General features: G+C 32.1%; 1 protein-coding gene across 2 annotated transcripts in view; it reads right to left on the reverse strand.

Annotated features, from left to right (window-relative positions):
* LOC128212289 (M-phase inducer phosphatase 1-like) overlaps nt 1–16,544 on the reverse strand; it is a 37,772-nt gene extending 21,228 nt beyond the window's left edge. Inside the window, exons 1-4 of one of the 2 annotated variants that reach the window (XM_052917665.1) lie at nt 16,441–16,544; nt 16,034–16,280; nt 14,107–14,201; nt 2,324–2,375 (exon numbers count right to left, since the gene is read on the reverse strand). In XM_052917665.1, the coding sequence (XP_052773625.1) occupies nt 2,324–2,375; nt 14,107–14,201; nt 16,034–16,185 (299 nt within the window). In that variant the 5' untranslated portion in view covers nt 16,186–16,280; nt 16,441–16,544. The remainder of the gene's footprint in view (nt 1–2,323; nt 2,376–14,106; nt 14,202–16,033; nt 16,281–16,440) is intronic. The other variant, XM_052917667.1, reaches the window with a different exon arrangement.
* Between the last annotated feature and the right edge of the window lie 114 nt (nt 16,545–16,658).

Raw genomic sequence — 16,658 nt, forward strand, 5'->3', positions numbered from 1 at the left:
ATCTCTGCGAGTCATTTTTTGCTTTCATGTTTCAAAATATTGACATATGCATTTGATCTCAAGTTTGTGTAATTAGAAATATGTAATCAGATAATTTTTCATATGGCACAAGAGCTTTTGCAATTGAAGATGGTTATATTTGAAGCGGAAAACATATTTTTCTTAATTACATCAGATCTTAGAATAATAGAATAAAGAGATTACAATTGAAATTGGGGGTAATGGTTGCACAATATGTGACATAGGTATGCATAGATGAAAGGGTTGACCCACAATATCTGAACAATCTCCCTAAGACCCCTAATACCCTTTTCTGGTCCTTAGTATTCAAACTTACTCGGGTGTTTTCAATGTTATCACTATGAAATGTCTGTTCGCAGTAACTTGCTAATAGTTGACAACAAGCTCAGTCTTCCAATTCTCTTTGTAATTTCCCCACACTTACCATGCAGTCTTAACCATATTTGAATGCAAGACCAATAATTATCCCCACTTATAAAATCATCTTGCTTAAGAAATACTGTAGGGCTACAGTTTTGAAGTTGAAAACTATTATAAAAGAAGATAAAACAAAGGTTAAAAAGTGAACCATTTGCTCAAGTCATCAATTCCCTGGCACAAGTCAAAGAGTTTCAGAGCTTGTTCATCTTTACAACAACAACAACAACAACAACAACAACAACAAGCCCAACTCTTAACAAGTTGGTTGAAATCTTCTGTAGTATTTTCCATGGCTAAATCCATGCTTCTTAGTCCTTAAGTTGTTTCAAGTTTCCTAAGGTGAACTTGTTTTAATGCAAAATAAATCCAAGCAACTTTACAGTGGTCAAAATAATCACAAGCCCCACACTGGTAAAATGCTTTTCGGGCCTGCTCAAATTCTGGGTGTATACAGCATCAGCAAGGATGGTAAAATGTAATGTTAAGCAGTAGAATATGAACTCAGGCTTGTTAATCCAAAAGACTATCTTCAAAGACTTATTAGAGTCCCTCTCACATCTGCCTGCTACTAACATACCCAAGGGCCAATTCAGATATGCACAAGGTTACAAAATTGAAAACCTTTTCGTCCAAAAAAAAAAAGTTTCGGTTATGGTGTTTTTTGTGAGTCACTCATCATATTATTCTGTGCTCAAGCTACCCCCTCATAATAGGGAGAAGTTTTGCATATGTTTCAGGAGATCAGGGAGAATTGTGGAAAGCAAGCTATTTTATATATTGAATAAATAGTAAACCGACTTCCCCTACATGTCACAATAGGGAGAAATCAGACTGTTTAGCAAGACTAGTCTCCCTTCAACTTGAGCCCTGATTAAATTATTTTTTTCAACATTATCATTCTTTTATATTTATAAAGAGGACCGACACGCCCTTACATTGACCTATATTTGCCATAGATAAAGGGTTCGAGAGGCTAAGTCAAGCCTCATAATTTGAGGCCACTAGGAGAGCAACTATAACTCTTTAAAAAAATGTACACATTATAACATGAGGTTTGAATCACTTAATAATACTAGAATTCTGCTTATCATTGTCAAACAATATTTAATACCAATTTTAATGCCAAAGGACCAAAAATATTAATCGAAATTTAGAACTTCTTTTACCATAAGAAGAAATAAGATTTTCCATTTCAAAGGGGAATAACTCCAGGTTCTACATGGGAAATTCAACTGACACAAGCAAACTTGATTTGAACACTGTCACCAACCTTCATTATGATTGAATAATTGGTATTAATACTTAAGTTATTGGCCCCACAAGCATAAAGCAACTATATCTTAGTAAAAGGGGCAAAACTCTTGTTATTTCTAGAGATGATACATCTGGCGATCAAACATAACCCAGACAATATACCCATAAAAATTGTTGCCAAGTTTCAAGATATTGAAAACACTATAAATAATTTATTATTGTCTACACAAGATATAAACCCATCTTTTATTAATATTAAAGTAAAAGGGGCATTACTTTGGAGTTTCTAATACAATTTATTACACAATCACACTTGACTAAGACATTTTGCCCACAAACACTGCCATCAAGTTTCGCTTAAAACTTCTTTTCAGTTATTGTTGTCGTAACGGGTAAAACTTACGTCGCTGGGACTGCCAGCAGTAAAACCTATATGTGGCCCTTTCAGGCTACACAAAAAAGGGTTTCAGGCTTGTATAAAGTTAAGCACTTCCATAGCTAGTCATGTAACAATTTTAGAAGCCATTTATTGAAAAAGCGTTCAAGCTTTTTTGATTCAAATTCTAATTTGATTACTGTGAATATCATGACTGTTAGTTACAAAACAACTACCAAGGTCAGCTCTTACCTCATCTCCAGGGTGGGGGAGTCAACTGGTGAGGGCGAGTCCAAGAAACATCCTGAAAATATATAAAACAGGCAAGTTGAAAAAATACACTATAAACAGTATCTTTTTAATTGGGAGGCTTTGAAAGTTTCAACAGCTTACTTGAACATCTACATAATATCTTCATTGTACTAGAAAGACGGACACCATGCCAGAATGTTCAGAAAAAAAAATCATTTTTTGAAAAAAAGAAGAGAAAGTAGTTAATTCATAGACAAACATACATTGGTCACAGCAAGAAAGATGTCAGGCTATGAACAGGCAAGGAAATAAAAACCCACTTTGGTTTAACCAAGTCACTGAGGGAAAAATGCATGCAAGACCAGTCTATTATAAGACTAAGTGTATGTTTGATATATAACATTTATCAGAAGCTAGTGCTTTCAGTGCTTTGATTTTGTTTTATGAGATTTCAAAACAGTTTACCCCGTTTGGTATATTTTGATAAGTTTACTTCCGTTACAAAAGGCGCCATAATTTCAGAATGTTAACAAGACCTTTCACATCAAGATGTTCAGCATCTTTGAAAATTGGTTTAAACAGCATTATGTTTCAAATTAACTATGCCAACACAACTGCGATTGAATGGGATATATCTAAAATTCTTGCTACTAGCCGCAACTGTTCCAGCAGGAAATATCTTTGTTAACTTTTAATATTATATTACAACAAAGATTCAACATCGGGAAACTTCTCGTACAAAATGGACAAAGTCCTGGTGAAACTCCTACGCAGAGATATCCATTGCTCAGCATTTTATAATACAAAGGGAAGTAAGTGCTTTTTTAATTGATTTAAATCTGCTTTAAGGACCAAGCCTATCATTTAGCAAAACACATGCATGTTTCCACTTATAAATGCCAGTAGACTTTTATGATAACAACCCTCATTACATCTTATTAAATAAAACCAAGGTGTACATTATAAAATTTCATATATGCAGGTAAAATGTTGACACTAACAAGGTTCGGCTTCCAAATGACAGCATTTTTTAAAGAAAGGGCACCTAGGGTTCAAATTTAGACTTGCAAACTTGTGAAATGTGAGCCACATTTGCAAATTGAGAACGACATTTATTCAAGCTCGCAAAATTCTGCCAGTGGCTTTTTCTAGAACACTTAAATTTCTGGCCGAAACTAAATACGAATAGTGTTTCACTCATTCAACTTCTTGACAAATCATGTAATACATAGTTACATTAAATACAGCTTGTCCTGTTGTAATAACTTATCTTTCAAACATTAAACAAGTTTATAGAAAATTGTCACAGAAAACATTGTCGGCAGAAAGTATAATACAGTAGACAACACGGCAGTTACTCCCCTTTGACTATACTTTATAGTTTTTCCAATGACAGGCGATTACAGAAATAATACAAACACAATATAGAAATAGTAAAAGCAAAGATTTGATTCTTTCATAAACTGAGAACTTAATGTATCTTTAAAGTACAACAATATGTAAAAGTGTGATCCTGTTTTATTGTAAATATAATTTGCATGTAACCTATTAAAATAGCTTTGGTCATGTTACGTCATTTTAAAAATGAATAATAATTCTGTTCAAAAATGCACACTGTTATCAAGAATTCTTGAATAAGATGACAGATTAGTAAAAAATAGTTATATCAAGTTATAATATTTATTGTTACGATAGTATTTCAATGAACAAGATTAAAATCTCTTACCAAAAGTATAGAAATCCATCCTTTTTATGAAACACACTGATGTAAAGAATGCAGAATATAAAATGACTTTCTTTTTAAAATTTACTTGATTTTGTAAAATCATGATTAGGGTATCAATAATTTAGATTGAGCAATAATTACAAGCACTTTACAAGTTTAGATGTAAACCTTTTATTACCTGGCTTTTCAAAATGTATCATCAAAGAATTTCTGATTGCAAACTTGTGCAAAAATTAATAGATGCTAATAATTATCTCACAATATAATAATGCAAACAATTTGTACAACAAAAGTAAAGTTTCACACTAGTCTATTGTGTGTTAATGGCTGCATGTTGCAACTGTGGTGAGAATTGTCAGCACATGTTTCTAAATATGTGTAGTAATTGAGAGTAAACTCTGGGAAAAAGAAAATCAGCCTGGCCATTTAAGCATATTTTTTTTATTTATTAACAAAGACACAGGAGGAAGTTATGGTCCAACAGATGTTCATTGTACTTACTATACTCATAACTGCAATAAAGTGAAAGTAAAGACATCCAGCAACCCAGACAAAGAAGAAACAGTCATTATCTTTCAATATTAACCAGACACAGTAGGGGATTTCATACAGCCATCAGAGACATTCAATAGACTTTCAGCAAATTAATGCTTCAGGAAAGTTCAGGCTATTGTTGATCCCTATAAATTAACAGTTACAAGTTAAAGTCAGATTCAAACAACCTTGTTTAAGTTTTAGTTGTTGCAACTTTCCTTTGCAAGTTAAAGTTTGGTTCAGACAGTTCTAGGTTTCTGATTGGGCAAGAAGAAAAATCAGAATTAAACATAAACCCAGTGATTTTGGGGGATTTATTTTTTACCATCTGTGCCTTCCAAATTGGGAAAAAAGTTGATTTTGGAAAAAATACAAAATCAGGCCAAAACAGCTAATATGATGGGAAACATACAGGTTTTCACTTTTTTTATGCGTACATTATGCTGTAAAAGAGTAAGTCTTGTCAAGATTTTGTTTATATTTCAAGAAATTCATTGCTTTTTTTTCATTAACATAATCTGCATTTATCAAATTGGGAAAAAATTATAACATTTTGGGATAAATGGACAGTTTTTCGCAAAGGAAACAGCATTTAAAAGGTATTAAATTGCACCAAAACAATCACTGTTAAAGCAAACAAGTTTTCAAGAAAATATAAAAACAAAAACTGCTTATTGGACTGTTTTAAACCAACACTATCAAAAGCTGGTTAATGCTCGTATTTCTTAGCCAGAAATAATATAATTAGCTTATAAATAATGTGAAGAGAAATTTCGCATTTATTTTGTCTTTGATATAATTGCAATAAAGAAAGAATATATTTATAAACACTCTTCACATTTTTAGATTTATGATCAATGTACAAACTACATGGCTCTAAAAAGGACAGACAATGCAAAGGAAGCAGAAAACTGCTGTTTAACAACATAAGACACAGAGTCTGACAGTAAAATATCAGTGATAAAATTGATGGTTGGAAATGTTTGAAAAAAAATGTGGGTGACAATAAGACTCCTTTTAAATTGTATACAGATGCATTATATCTATAAGTGTCAAATACTTTTAAAACACAAGGTCACTATTTTTCAAATTTGCTTTAATTTGAAAAAGTCATGATTGGGATATCAATGATTTAGATTGAGCAATAATTACAAGCACTTTACAAGTTTAGATGTAAACCTTTTATTACCTGGCTTTTCAAAATGTATCATCAAAGGATTTCTGATTGCAAACTTGTGCAAAAATTGATAGATGCTAATAATTATCTCACAATATAATAATGCAAACAATTTGTACAACAAAAGTAAAATTTCACACTAGTCTATTGTGTGTTAATGGCTGCATGTAGCAACGGTGGTGATAATTGTCAGCACATGTCTCTTAAAATGTGTGGTAATTGAGAGTAAAAAGAAAACTTTCATAGCAAGACAAAAAGAATCATCTTTAGTTGACCAGACACAGCCAGAGATATCATGCAACCATGGAAATGACTTGCAGTCAAACCTCCTCCAAAAAATCTTGATGATCACTTTCGAAAATGGTAAGGCAGATTCTGGCTTGTGTTTTTAACAGTAAAGCAGAAAGTTCAGCAACAGGATCTTGAAACTCTTACAGAAAGACCCCTGTCTCTTGACAAGAATACGCTGCTATAAAACAGGCAAAAAGTCATAGAAGCTTAGAGGTGTTGAACATTTATATTTCTTCATCTTGCTTGTCACTGTATCAAAACTGTTTATTTAATTATTAGCAGCAGCAGACTGCCATATCAGCCGCTGAATTAAGAAGAGTATCAACTTCACCTTTCAACAAAGTATTACAATGAACATTAACAAAGGACAATAACTCAAAATATACTTCAGCCAGAGTCAAGGTTTTTGTACACCACAATTCTCAATTTTGGGTCTATATGACAGCTAAATTAACACCTTAACAAGTAAATAATTGTATAATATTAACAAAGGGCAATCACTAAAAAACTGCAGCCAGAGTTATGGTTCTTGTGCACTGCACTTCTCAGTGAGATATATTTGTCTATGATGTTTGAAGTCAATACCTCAAAGACTTTCGATTTATGTTCTTGACAGAAAATAACTATGAAAATTAACAAAGGGCATAAACTCAAAACTGGAGCTATCATAGGAATGACGAAGACTCCCAAATTCTGCCTGGACACAGGAATGGAATACTTTTTCTTTGAAAAGAGTCCATAACTCCATGGTTTTTGTACACTGCATTTCCACTTATAATTGTGTGTTGTTTAATCAAAATCTATTGAGTAATATATAAGTTATGCCTATGACAAAGGACAATTAGTCTGTAATAGGCTGAAACGTGTTATGGTCCTTGAACATTGTAATTACTCTCAGTGTGCATAAACTGAGAAAATATAGTTTTACACAATTCCTCTTGTTGTGCTCTACCATTGTATGAAGTTTAAATTCAGTCCAGGAGTGTTCTTCAAGTTATGCTCCAGACAAGAAAAAGTAACAAAGAGCAATAACTTTATAATTAGCTGAAATAGTTTTGGTTTTTGTACACTGCACTTCCAATCCTGTTGCTTAACAATCGTACGAAGTCTAATTTAATTCAATCCAGTAGTTTTAAAGTTATGTTCTGGACAAGGAAAAGTAACAAAGGGCAATAATCAGCTGAAATGGAGGTATGATTCTTGTGCACTGCACTTTCTCTCATTGTGCTTGACCAAGTCTAATCTAATTCCATCCAGTAGTTTTAAAGTTTTGCTCCAGACAAGAAAAAGTAACAAATGGTAATAGCTTTGTAAGGCCACTCCTTTTTTATTTTTTGGTTTACAAGATTTTTTGGGAAAAATGTCCACCGGGCGGTCAAAAAAAAAGAAAAAAAAAAGGAAAAAATCACAAAACATACTCTTAAAGGGTAAAAATCAGAGAACAACATAAAAACATTGAAAATTAATATCATTTACATGACATTTTAAATTTTTAAACTGCTATTAATGCATGTTTTAATACACTCAAAGTTTCAAAGTTCTAATTAAACACACAGTTTAAATCTTACATACTGTGCATATAAAACATCAATGAAATTGACTATAAAACATGTTTACATTTATAAACTACACTTTTTATCAAAGATACATTGAATATCACTCAACAAGACATTTGTTAAGCTTCAAGGGTATGCTAAAGCAAAAGTGAATGCAGAACACTAAACTGAACAATATTAAATTGAAAAAAAAGAGAAGGCAATTTTACGCATTAAAATACAAAAAAATGCACTGTATTAAAACAATACATAATATTTTCTAAACATTGTTTCAGTTATTTCAATATTGGAAAATGCCAATAAAGTGAAATAATTACCAATTTTGTAAATAAGGAAGTAACATTTTATGAAGACATTTGAGCTTTAACATTGTGAAAGCAATTCCTGAAAAACTAAAAACCAAACTAGACCTAGATTTGAGTTTTAATAACCTTTACCATGGTGGGTCCTAGTTGTGTGTAACCCGATCCATGCTAAGTTCGGATATTTTCGGACCGGGATATTTACCATGGGATGTTCACCAAATCCATTTCAAATTCAAATCTTGCAGCAAATTACCACATCAGTACATAAAAATCACATAACAAAATAATAAATCTAGCATGTGACTTAACATTATGTACCAATGATAGTAACAGAGAAATCCATAATTATGTATCGGATATTTTCATCTTCTCCCAACTCCGCCATTTTGTGTATACACGAGTTCACAGGGCATCTATACTTCATGCTTGTTTATTTTTCATTTTAAAGAGTATTCCTTGGTTACAACAACAAATCTCATTTATAGTGAAATATCAAGTTCATTACAAATTGAAATGGACTTATTCAAAATAGTTTTCCGTGTTGTTTTATCTAAATGTTTTGCACACAACTCCTGGCATTAGTATTAAAATGTCATTGAGACATGTGTTCAACTCTTTCATTGTTTTTACTCTACTTTTAACCCAAACATGAATAAACGTGTAATCTAGAATAAACACAAGCTTTACATTGACTCAATAACAAGTATTTCCAAACCATTTTGTGATTTCAAATCCATAAACACCATCGACCGAACTTGTGAAACTAGGTCACCGGTGTCTACTTAGAAATTTTACTTTCGATTTCACCACTCACACTTAGTGCACTGTTATTTGATATTTAACCATAAAATGTTTTTCTCACACATAATTTACAGATATTTGTGTCTACTAATTCGATGGCAGCCGCTGACAATTTTATTTTTTATCTATAAACAACAATATTTTCATGACCTAAATTGGCGGGGAATAACAACAATCACGTGACAGTTATTGTTTGTGTCGGCTGTTTATTGCTATTGTTATTTTAACAACTCCTGCATATTTTAATTAATTATTTCATACAAAGAATGACTGCTATCGTCAATTCCGCCATTGCCATCGGCGTTGCCATAACAGTTGACTGGCTCAAATGCTATCACTATAAATTGGCAAATACGGCCACGGAACAACAAACCAGTCGAGATCTACTGCATTCGTACTCTTATCTGTGCGTTTTTCTTTCGTTTCGCACCAAAATCAATACGGTCGGGAAAATAATTTTGAAAAAATAGTGAAAATCATTTTTTATTTTTTTTGTACTTTTCGGAAAATTAGACCCGCCGGTTTTGTAAACCAATTTATATAAAAGTAGTGGCCTAATTAGCTGAAAAAGAGTTAGGATTTTTGTGCACTGCACATCCCCTGTTTTTGCATTACCATTGTATGAAGTCTAATTAAATTCCATGAGAAGAAGAATTCAAATTGGACAAGAAAAAGTCACAAGTTGGACAAGAAAAAGTAACATGGGCAATAACTATGTAATTAGATGAACTAGAGTTATGGTTCTTCTACACTGCACTGATATTGCTGTACCATCGTAATAACTTTAATAAATATCCATCCAGTAGTTTTTAAAAAGTTTTGCTATGGACAAGAAATGTACCAAAGGGCAACTAGCTGAAATAGAGTTTTGGTTAGGCCAAAAAAAAAAATATGTCTGGTTCAGGAAACGTTGTCCCAAAAAATTAGGAGGGTAGGCATTTTTTTCCATTTTTTTTTTAATTTTTTTTGGACGTATGTTGTCTATGTGTAGACGATGCACAGAGCAGTCAGATCACTTTGTAACTCCCAGCATGTGGTATTGTGATGTGTGCTTGTTTCAATGCAGTCATTTAACCACATAATAACAGAGCATTTCCACCCTGTATTATCTGTAAGGACCACAATGGAAATAAGGTTTTATTTTAACTCTTTTTTGTGTTATCCTTGACATAAATATTATATATGTTTAAATTTGTATTTGTCATGTTATATGCAATTTTTATGTCGAATAAATCTATCTAATCTATCTAACCATGTATCATCTTTGTTTATTCACATTATTTTCCTTTTCTATGCTTGCTGTTTATGTACCCTATGCCTTTTAGTCACCCTCTGTACAATGCTAACCTGCACAAAGAGTTCACAAAAGAGATTCATGTACAACCTAGTATTTTATAAAAATTCCATTTTTTAAAGATTTCTGTCGACAATTTTGTTTAAAATATCTTGTAAAGATAAGTCACTTTAATACATCTCTTTTGTGAATTCTGTCATTGTAACAAATGCACATTGTGAGTGGTGTTGCACAAAATCATATAAGGCATTAGCTAGGCAACCTTAGTGCACTGAGGACCTAGGGGTCCAGGTTAGAAGAGCAACAAAAGTATTATCCAATACTTTGTGAGTTTAATATTATTAATTGACTGTTGATATATTTCCCAAACACAATTATTAAAGTACAAAATGCGTACATTCAATGACATGGCAATTTTTTCACTGATATATATTTAATGACATTCACTGAAAATCTTCTGATACTTTTACTTAAAGGGGTTGGTACTTTTTACTTTATATAAGTTTTCAAACATATGACAGTGTACAATTCAACACTCCAATGATAAAATGTTTGCCATGGGCGCCGCCATTGTTGTGCGCTCTATTAACTCAAAGATCGATATAAATGCGCTCTATTAACCCAAAGAGCAATAACTACAGAAAAGAAAATTTTCAATACGCAGTATAGCGGTTTTCGGCCGCGATTTCGAAAAAAAAGTTTAGGGTCGGCGGGTAAAAAATAGGGTCGGTCGGGTTTCCTGAACCAGACATATTTTTTTTTTTGGCCTTATTGTGCACTGCACTTTGTCTCATTGTGCTTCACCATTGTATGAAATTCCATCCAGAAGTTTTCAAGTTATGATCCAGATAAGAAAAAATAACAAAGGGCAGTAACTCTGTAATAAGCTAAAATAGTTCTTGTACACTGCACTTCATGTCATTTTGATTTACCATGACATGCAGTTTAATTTCATCAAGTAGATTTCAAGTTATGCTCCAGACAAAAAAAGGAAAGGGCAATAACTTTAATTTGCTGAAATTGAGTTATGGTTCATGTACACTGCACTTCCTTTCGTTTTGTTTTATATGTGCTCATATGCAGTCAAATTAAATTCCATCCAGTAGTTTTCAAGTAATGCACCTTTCGTTACTAAGTCCTCTTCACCTTTTGACAAGGAAAAATATACAAATATTTAAGGTCTTTGAAGATGTGTTTGCCAAACACAAAAAGCTGTTCTAGTGAAATAAAATTAAATACGTTTCTGTCCAATTTCAATATTATAAATGGTCAAACAAGAAATCAAGAAAACCTTGGGCCTTGAGCAGTCTCAAGTCTGACTTCAGACTCAAGTGCAAAAAAACTACAAGTCTTCATTTGATTATAACTTTCCTTCTAGTTAGTTTTATGATAAAATTTGCTTAATTGCATTTGTAATTGAAAATGTACAAAAAAAATGAAAGGGAATAAAGATGATTCCTTGTAACTAAATAAAAGTGCTTTTCTGAGTCTGAGTCTAGACAGGGACTTGAGACTGTTTGTAATTATGGGCCCTTAATTATCTCACTGATACAGACAGCATTGCGTTGTGCATCTCAATCATTCAACAGTTTTATCTCCTGACAAATTTATTTGAGGAAAACAGTTATTTATTTATATGGAAAATTTAAATGACACTAAAATGGACAACATATTTATGAAACTTAGGCATTCATTTCTATTCCTGTTTTTAACCCATGTCATGTTTTTATTGGAACCATATAGCATAATCTTATGTCATGTACAGGGTGATTGATATAAATACAATCATAAAGATTTGGTAATAACAAATTGCTGTCCTTTAACACATTTTTGACAAACATACTTATTATATTGTATACAGGTTTGGACTGCTCATTCATTTGCCAATCGAGGGGCTTAAATCAACTTATCAGTTAAGTCAGGGACTTCATATACATTATAACATGTATCATTTTAGCAATGATACTTTATCATTGTCTGGTTAGCACACAAGCATCACACCAAGGTGAGTCCCGCGACCATGGTACGGTTCCCTGCCCTGGCGCATGTGAATTTTGGTTCTTTTTCAACAAGCTTTCCTCCACGCACTTTGGTTTCCCTTACAACACACTGATCACACTCTCGCTTTAATATGCATCATGCCAAGAAGAGTACTAATGTTGTAATAACTTGTTTCGCAATAATTGTATAATAAATTAGATTAAACAAATGGTATTTCATTAAGACTCACCAATACATAAAATCTATCAAACATTTTGTGCTGAAATGTGTAAAGCCACTGTTTGATTTAGCATCAATAATGATTATGAAACTTTACAATCAATAATTGAACAGACTATGAAGGTATTTGTTCCCATTCCAATGTAATCAAGATCCACCATTGTGTAGCCTTTATCAAACATCATGGACAATCAATACTCAAACTTGAAGCAAACAAAGAAATGGCCCCTTTTCTGCAGAAAACCACCTGTCTGATGTTTTCGTCTGCTTTCTGTGAAAGCATGAAATAGGTGAAGCCAAGCTTTTTGAAGAAGTCTGCCATAAAAATATGAATAAGAAGCAAAAGCAAAAAATATTAATTTGGTCATAAAATATGTGTACATTTAACACAGGAACATGTTTTGATCAAAATCAATTTACTGCTGTTTTAAATAAACAATTTTAGCATACAAGGCAAAAAATGCATTTTCATTCCTTTTTTTGAGGATTAAGATTAAAGTTCATCGATAAGAATAAATTTGCGTTTCCTTTCTATTTCATTTCAACCAATGCCTTTTAATCCGTTCCATACAGCCATGAATAAAATTCAACACCAGTAATTTAATAGCATTTTTTTCAAAAAACTAGCAGTCAGCACAAAAGCACATTGTGCCTTATTGCCATCTGTCACCAAGGTACTGAATGTGATATAAAATAAGAAAATTGATATTATAACATTAAAACTGATCATAAAAAACGGCATATGTTCATTGAATGGCTGTTGATTCAAACAGCATGGGGGGGGGGGGAGTTTATTTACCCTCGCCATCGGGTTATACCCATTCGGCGAGCACTCAAACAGCATGCCTATAACTTTAGCCTTATATAATCATGTCATGTCTGACCCTTGCAGTAAACTGTAGTGACATCTTTAGCTCATAGTCTGGTCTATTATGAACTGGCCAAGTTAAAAACAACAATGATGGTACATTATCTCATTGGGGAGATAGGGTTCAGTGACCACAGACTAGGGAGAAGTGAATGGACTGTAAAGGAATGTGCGCCAGTGTAACATCTATTGATCCCTTCACCAGAGGGGGAGACACTGACCCCCTGACCCAGTACAGGGAGCAGATGGGGTCATACACAGACATGGACTGTGGGCAACAGCTTGTGAACAAAGAACACCATAAAATGCAGGACAAGGCATTCTGAAGCAATAAATCAATTTAAAATTGATTATTTATTATTGAAATATAGACCATTTTTATAAGTTTCAAGAACAAAAATATTTCAGAACTTTTATATAGATCTAATTGCCTCCAAAGATCATCAATATAATAGAAACAAGTGTGTTTTTTTTCCATTATTTTTTAAAGCAGATACTTGGTTATGTTCAAATGCCAAGGTGTTGTTATATTTCCACATTGCTGAAAAATGAGATTTTAGAAATTTATTTGTTTGAAAAACTAGTTTATTGTTGCGGTTATAGAGCCCTTAAATACATGTATTATTGTTCTCAAGTAAATTTTTGTAAAACCACCATAATAATTTATGTTCAAAGAAAATCGTAAAAATGATGTGAACATTTTATGTTTTTATGGTGTAGGTCTTGTCCCTAAAAAACAACCATGAATAATTCTTAAAAATAATCGAATAAGAAACTTTTTTCTTTTTTTCTCTCTAACGGTATCTTAAAACTTGCACATAGCTTTTCCCATAGAGTCTATTGAATAAAATCATATATCATCAAGTAATCATGTCTCGAGAATGAGCAGTGTTCTTTTTTTCAACATTTTGGTAATGGAGCAGAGAAAAATGCATCATTGAGAATGTTGAGAGACAAGTCAACTACATTAAAAGATAAAACTACTTCGAAATGATAATAAAGAAAACATGCCTGACTCAGTTGATATAGATCTCTCAGTGACATGGCAGACTGATGGATCAGGCGTCTCAATGTTTGAAAGGGAGAGCTTTCTTCGAGGAGTCACTCTGAAAATCAAAAATGCAAAACTGTTTTGAAGTTCTTTTTTTAAATATGCAAGCAATTCACAGATCTATACAACCAAGACATGTTTGTATTAATACAATAAAACACTAATCTTCATTCTCATGTCAAATAATGCCAGTTGTATTTTATTGTAAGAGCTTTGTAACAATAACTTAATAATATCATTTACCTGAAACAACTTTTTTAAGGTATTGGAAAAATAATCATAAGCACAGAAAATTTAGAAAAAAAAACAATAATCAAAAAATTTAAACGAAGTATAACCAAACAGAATCTATAACATAGTTAGAGACATTCTTAAGTAGTTATTTTCTCAGGAACTTACATATTATTCCTATTAAGTTTATCAATCAAGTCATTTAGAATTCCTCCATCCAATAATATCTCCATTTTACTTTGTAGTTTTCACTTCAATTATTGGATACAAGTCAAATTTTTATTTTATTTAAAAAAATCCACATTCAGGATACAGATGCACATAAGTTGGTTGTATTGTATACACTAAATAAAATACTATCTAACTTAGTTTGTGTCTTGGTATTACCATTAATCATAAAGTGATTAACAATATTGCCATTTCACAGTTTTCATCTACCAAAGATCTGTACATGTATGGTTAATTTTTGAAAAAGATTAACTTAATACATTAAAACATTAAACATTGTGAACAACTGTTATATTACTGAAAAACAAGTCTGAACATCTAAAAAGTAAACTAAAGACAAGTCAACCTGTTTGTCATCTCATATTCATGACCAACATCCACACAATGAGGTAAATTATAAAGACAATGTAATACAGGTGCTAAAATGAAATTAGAACATATATGATGTTTAACATCTAACCATATATGAAATACAAAATGTTACACCATCACCACACCTTTTTTAATACAAAGAAATTCAACAGTGAGTTATCATTATAAATCTATATCAATCTTGATCAGAATATTCTAAAATTATAAAAAAAACATGGCATTCTAAATTAGCACATATGTTTCAATTTTTTACTGCAACACTTGAAATACTTCACATTTAACATGTAGATGCTGGATCAAAAGTTCTTAGTATTCCAGACAAAGAGAACATGTAACAAAAAGTAATAAATACTCCTAGTCTTTAGAGTATTTTTTTTTAACATAATTTACAATATCATCATTCAGACTCATTGTCTGCCCTTCTGTCAATATAAAAAGTCCAAAATGTAAATTTGTGAAAAATAATCAAAGATTGTTGATGAAAGTTATCAAATTTGTGAGTATGTTTTCATAAGGCAAATAAGATTTGTTCACAATTGTATTCATAATCTATATTTTACAATTAAAGAGATAAAAATATGGAATATTGTAGATTAGATTTATTTAATTTGTGAGTATTTTACATAGATGTTGAAAGTAAAATTTGTTCTCAATAATATTGATAATCTATGTTTTGCAATTAATGAGATAAATATCAAAGACTGTAGACAAGATTTATTCAATTTGTTAGTATTTTATATATAGAAAGTAAGACGGTGAGATTTTCTTTAATAAGAATGATAATAATATTGGCATATATTTCAGATTGATCTGCCGCATTTTGGCACACCATATGACAACCATTCTTACCTGAAATAAAATTTTGTGTTGTCAATAATAGGGCAGTTACAAGAATTAGTCTTTAAGATGATGAACATGAACTCATGATGCTCCATCTTTGTTGTCAGGGGATGCCCTTGTGCTTTACATCGAGGCAGCAGAATTGGTGCCCTTCAGATATTTAAAACCTCCAGGAACAGCTTAAATTCAAACTATATAAGATTTTACTATATTTACCTTCCTGTGCTGAGTTCGCTGAGGTTCAGCGTCAGGTTTGTCATAGGTGAGTTTATTGAAGAACATCTTTTCGTTTTAGGTGATAAATTCTGTATGGTGTTACTGGTTGCAATGGTCCTCAGTGGATGGTTGGTATAAAACAGACGTTCCATACCCGCTGGAGAGTGACAACTGTTTCCTCGATTAGATATGGGAGAGAGAAGTAAGACTTGAAAGTTTCCTCCAGCAACAACCTTTACTTTTGGTTCTGTCAAAAAAAAGTATCCAGCATTGTCACCTGTTTTCGCGACTTATGCTATCTGCCTACAACCATGGTTAATTGCATTATCTCGGCATGAAATGCTAAAATAATAATACTTGATGGTACATATGCAAGATCTTATGAATTTCTATTCAAGACAGTTTACCAAAACACCTTTTCACACCATGTTGGTTCTTTTTATGAGTCTATATCATAGTTACACCGCCTGACAGTTTGAAAAACAACAACCATTCGACCAATCAGCTGTTGTCTTCTGCTCCGCATAAGAAAGGACTCTATATTTTTAATAAAATATATACATCACTTAAACATAAGGTTATTTTGCCTTTATTAATTGGTATTTGTTCAAAATGCCAAAGTTTT

This window comes from Mya arenaria, chromosome 12 (genome assembly GCF_026914265.1).
Source record: "Mya arenaria isolate MELC-2E11 chromosome 12, ASM2691426v1".
Classification (NCBI taxonomy): Eukaryota; Metazoa; Mollusca; class Bivalvia; order Myida; family Myidae; genus Mya; species Mya arenaria.